The sequence below is a fragment of the Protobothrops mucrosquamatus genome, unplaced genomic scaffold, assembly GCF_001527695.2.
Source record: "Protobothrops mucrosquamatus isolate PMUCROS unplaced genomic scaffold, P.Mucros_1.0 scaffold47, whole genome shotgun sequence".
Lineage (NCBI taxonomy): Eukaryota > Metazoa > Chordata > Lepidosauria > Squamata > Viperidae > Protobothrops > Protobothrops mucrosquamatus.
Window position 1 is genome coordinate 1,730,145 of NW_015386429.1, and position 5,208 is coordinate 1,735,352.

General features: G+C 32.9%; 1 protein-coding gene across 1 annotated transcript in view; it reads right to left on the minus strand.

Annotated features, from left to right (window-relative positions):
• Positions 1–509: 509 nt before the first annotated feature.
• Positions 510–5,208, minus strand: part of SLC4A7 (solute carrier family 4 member 7) — a 46,463-nt gene continuing 41,764 nt past the window's right edge. Inside the window, exons 21-23 of the mRNA XM_015811708.1 lie at positions 4,777–4,877; positions 2,876–2,983; positions 510–977 (exon numbers count right to left, since the gene is read on the minus strand). Of these exons, the coding sequence (XP_015667194.1) occupies positions 896–977; positions 2,876–2,983; positions 4,777–4,877 (291 nt within the window). The 3' untranslated portion in view covers positions 510–895. The remainder of the gene's footprint in view (positions 978–2,875; positions 2,984–4,776; positions 4,878–5,208) is intronic.

Consider the following 5,208-nt stretch of genomic DNA (forward strand, 5'->3'; position numbering starts at 1 on the left):
TATTTCCTGGAACTGAATTTTAAAATGATGGACTCAAGAACTTATATAAATTTATTTTCAATGCTAGTAGAAATAAAGTTTATGTCAGAGAAGTCAACTCTTAATGTAAATCCAGATGTTCTAATACAGTACTACTGGAAAATTTTGATTTATGTGATAAAAATTTCTTCCCTCTCCTGCAGTTACCAATCATCAGCTAACTCCCCCAGCTCTTTGGAACATATTTACAGGATGCCCAGGAGAAAATTAAATCATATCTCACAAAAAGAGAACCATAATCATGTTTAACCTTATTAAAAGGCAGTCTAAATAAATGCCAATCTAGATTTCTATATTAAAAAACTGCTTTATTCTTTCAGTATAATCTGCTCTTGTGGTTGCTGAATTAAAAAATAAAACTGACTTATTTTTTAAAAAATGGAATACAATGCAATAAAATGGTGTTTAAAAGTACAGCTCAGAAAATAATTCATATACAAATACAAATAATTCATCCATAAAATAATATGAAATAAAGGCTGAAATACAGCAATTCACTAAGTTGCATATGTATGATTTGTTCTTATAAACTGGCATAACTTTTGCAAAATTCCAACTAGCAAATGCCTGATAACAGGACATTTGTATTTAAAATTATATAAAAATGTCACATACTATGCAAACCAATAATTTATAATTGAAGATGATCTTTGACTTACTAATAACTAAAAAGGAAATTATTTTTCCTATTTAAAAAATTGAAATAAACATTCCACTAAAATAAATATTTCCACAGTGATAGACATTTCTTGTTGGAAAATCTCACTGCTGTTCACGTAAGTACCTAGTACTTAAAAGAAGCTGTGAAGTCACCCTCTTTCAGTATATCCTATAAAATAATATCATTGTTTTACCTCTATAATGAGGTTTCAGCATCTACATACTTTATTTCAGATGTTTTTTCAATTTCTATTTTCACACATGGCTCATTTTCAGGGCTGTTAAGAAAAATTCACATGATTAAAAATGCCAAGACACAGGTATTAATAATATATGGATGCTGATATTGATATAATTTTATATGTAAAATATTTTTGTCTAAGGATATATGCCCACACTCTCCACTTAATACTTATTGCTAGGAGCATAAAGCAAGATTTAACCTATAAATGCCTTTTTTAATTAAAAAAGGTATATATTCTATACCTTATACATATCTTCTTAAAGCCTAGCAAGTTCAATAGAACATTCTTTTAGATAAATGAATATAGATTGATAATTAAGAAGTCACAATGATTCCCATCTTGTGTATCATAGATATGTATTTAAACATATAAAATACAATATCTGACTTTTGTGCTATAATCCAGTATAACCATTAGAATATAAAGCTCTTTGAATTATCAGAACTCAATGAAGGATGGATTGATGGATATTGGGTGGATGGATAGATTATAGATAATAGACAGGGCTGCACTGCAAATACCCAGTAGCAAGTATCTAAAAGATGGGTTTATGAGCAATTCAGAAGCATGAATTGTTGTAATATTTGAACTCAAGACTTTGTAGTTGTGTTGGCTATTATAGGTCAGTTGAAAAAAAATCAGCTGAAGTCACTGTATACTGTACTATAGAGGGGAAATGAAATTATGAAGTTGAGTGATGAGTGAATGGAAAATAAAAATGGATTCTTAACAATTGTTAAGATAAAAGAAGTTTTCACATTATATGTCAACCCAGAAATACTATATAGTGAGTCCCAAGCTGAACCCACTCAAATGTGCAATATTAAAATTAGAATACTAAAATAAATTTGAAAGAAAACTGGAATATTTTGAACCAGGTAAAGGAATGTACTAGATCCTTTTTATGCAATTCAAACAACATCCACAAATTTTGCCAGCATATCCCAGAAATATGGCAGCACAATTTGCAAAACTTGTGCTTTAAGACAGGGCATTCTTCAGACAGTAACATTGCCACATCAAACTCTAAAGCTCTATATTTTTAAGCCTGAAAAAAATATAGTCACTGTCCACAAGCAAAATTGTCCACCATTATTTTATGTAATTTGGAGCAGAATTCTTAATGTATAATCAAAGAAACCATGTTATTCTCAAGCAAAGAGCTTATATTAGTCCAAATGATTATTTTTTTTCAGCAATATATTATTACTCATTTTCCAATATATTTAGCATGCAACAGAATGTGTTATCGTTTGAGAATATTTTAGAGCACATTACTTGTCCCATTCAAAGCACTATAATAAAAATAGTGGAGATCCATTTTGTTAATATGGATACTTGATTTTCAGTTTTATTTGTGCTAAAATTTATCCTCTTTTTGTTATAACCATCATTCTAAACAGGGATCACAGCTCCTTAACATAAGCTCTTAGGTATGTGTTTAGGGCAGTGATTGCAAACTCATGTCATGCATGTCAAAGGTGAAAAACTATGATGTTTTGGATGACATACCAGCATTCAACAACACCTGACAACAACTATTCTTGAAAGCATGCCTCATTCTTACGTGACTTTTGGAGGGTGAGCAAGAATGGAGTGTGCTTGGGGAACGTCAAGAGTGGCTTTTTTGAATGGCAGCAGGGCATTAGGACTGAAATTGAAGTTCGAGACTCTATTCAGGCCCATCTTGGCACTACTGCTTAGTGCCATTGTTCAGGTTGGTCTATATGGGGGAGGGGAGATACATAACTGTTTCTCTTTTTGGGGGGGAAGACATGCCAGAAGAGTCAAGTTAAGCGTTTTCTGAATATTTGACACACCAAGCCCAAAAGTTTCATCAGCATTGTTTATTATATAAATGAACAACCAGTTCTGTTTCTATATCTAAACATATAAAGCAAAATCAAAATAATAAAGCATGATTAATCTACCTCAAGTTAGATCTTGTTACTTTGGCATTCTCTGTGTTCATGGAAAGAGCCTTCCACTGTGCAGTTTTGGCCATTTCATCTGTTATGTTTACCACAGAGGGGTCAATGCTGGGTAATAAACACACACTGATTAGTTCTACATGCCTTGCTATACTATTAATGAGGTGTCATACTCTATCATTTTAAGCCTTGGTTATGTTTTTTGCACAGGTACTAGAAAATATTGCAGTATTTTACTTTAACACTAAGAATCTCAGTGTTAAAAATAATTCACGTTCCAGTTCTGTGTTAGTTCTAAATTAAACTATGAAAATAGGTAACTTCTAAAGGTCTAAACCATATTATAATAGAATATATGAAAAGTCTTTTGAAAGAATCACTGTTGCCTATTTTCTCTACCATGTATCTTTTCCTGGAATTACCATAGACCTATGGACACTTGTATACCAGCAATCATCTTCCTCTGTGGGCATCAGACTCCATGCGATAATAAATTAAATGAATATATTTTTACTCAGCTTCAAAGCAAAGAAGAGAAAGGTAAACTGGACATTAAGAAAGGGGCACTGAGAAGCATTTTACTAGTGTGTCCTCTTATAAATCAGTGTTTTGTGACCTGCCATGCTAATGATGGCAGCCTTTCTGTGAATAGGCAGAACTCCAAGGTAGCCATTTTGTAGAGACGTTCACAATATAATATTACATTGAATGGGATTGGGGTTACTGCTTTAGGAAAATTAAGGAAAGTATTGTTATAAAATTAACTTAATTATATGATGAATGATATTAGCAGAAAATACTTCATAAAATAAGTTTCTTAAATGCATTATTTCATCTCATCTTATTTCAACTGATATTATAATTGGCAGAGGTACTGTTCCTGAATTGATTGATTAAGGAGCTTTATAAGCTTTAGTATTCCAGAAAAAAATCAAGTGAAATCATGTGCAGTTAATGCACAGTATCACTTTAACAGCTTCTATTAAGAAAGGATGGAAAACTGACAATAAGCAGTTCACAATATATATTTTTACTGAGAAGGAAAATAATCCATAATTATAACTATTTTTAACAGAAAGTGAAAGCAAGAATAAACATTATAGCCTTCAGACTAATTGCAGTTACTCACTTGGTATTAATTTTTCATGAAGGAAAAAATGCTAAAATAATATTGAATCCAAGTAGTAGTAGATCATATAAGGAATATTAATTTTAAAAATTGTAAACAGATGTTTATTTGGGGAATAATAACATTTCTAATCAGAGTTTCCCAATCTTTTCAGCTTTGCAGACCAGCAGGTTGGGGAAGGGATGGTTCCACACAAGTGCCGGGCAAGCTCGTGTGCACAGCTCCATTTCCATAAGCAGTGAGCACAAGCACCTACACTTGTGCAAATGGAACACATACGCTTGCCCACTACTGTGCAAATGGAGCACACATTCACCCACTGCTTGCACAAGTAAGGATGTGAGTGCGTGCTCACCACCACTTCTGTGGCCCAGTTCTGAACGGATCAAGGCTCAGTAGTGGGTCACAGCCCGGGGGTTGGGGACCCCTGTTATATGCTATTTGTACATGTGAAAATACTGTTCAGGCTTTCAGTAAATGGTCAAAGTCTCAGTTTAATATCTTCAGTGTTTTCCACATTAACTATGCACAATAAAAGACAAGACGGGACTAAATAAAGTTCTTCATACAGACACAGTTGACTGATAAGGAGTCATCTGTTATCTAATTAAGTAACATGTAATGCACTATGGGGATACATGAAGGTACAATATAAAGTCTTTGGTCCTCTTTCTCACCATGATTAATTCTAGATTATACAAGCATCATTCGGAATTAAATGGAATAGCTTATTATATAAAATAAAATGTAAAATAATAGGTAAATACTACACCTGTATTTTAGAGCTTTCACAGGAATCTGTAATACTTCACTTCTTTCATATGGAAGGTGTACAGTTTCACTGTCCACTGCCTGAAACATTCGTTCAGCTTCCTGAAAGTTATATGTAATCCAATACAGGTTTAACAAATTTTGAATTATAAGAGAAATATGAATTTTGTATTTTGTTAACATAGACCTAAATGCAGGCATTTGGAAACTGCATAGTAACAGACTTCACTCAACATTTGGATGAGGGGATAGATGGGGAACTCATCAAATTTGCAGACAACACCAAGCTGGCAGGAATAGCCAACACTCCAGAAGACAGGCTTAAGATACAGAAGGATCTGGACAGACTTGAACACTGGGCACTATCTAACAAAATGAAATTCAATGGTGAAAAAAGCAAGGTTCTACATTTAGGCAAGAAAAACCAATTGCA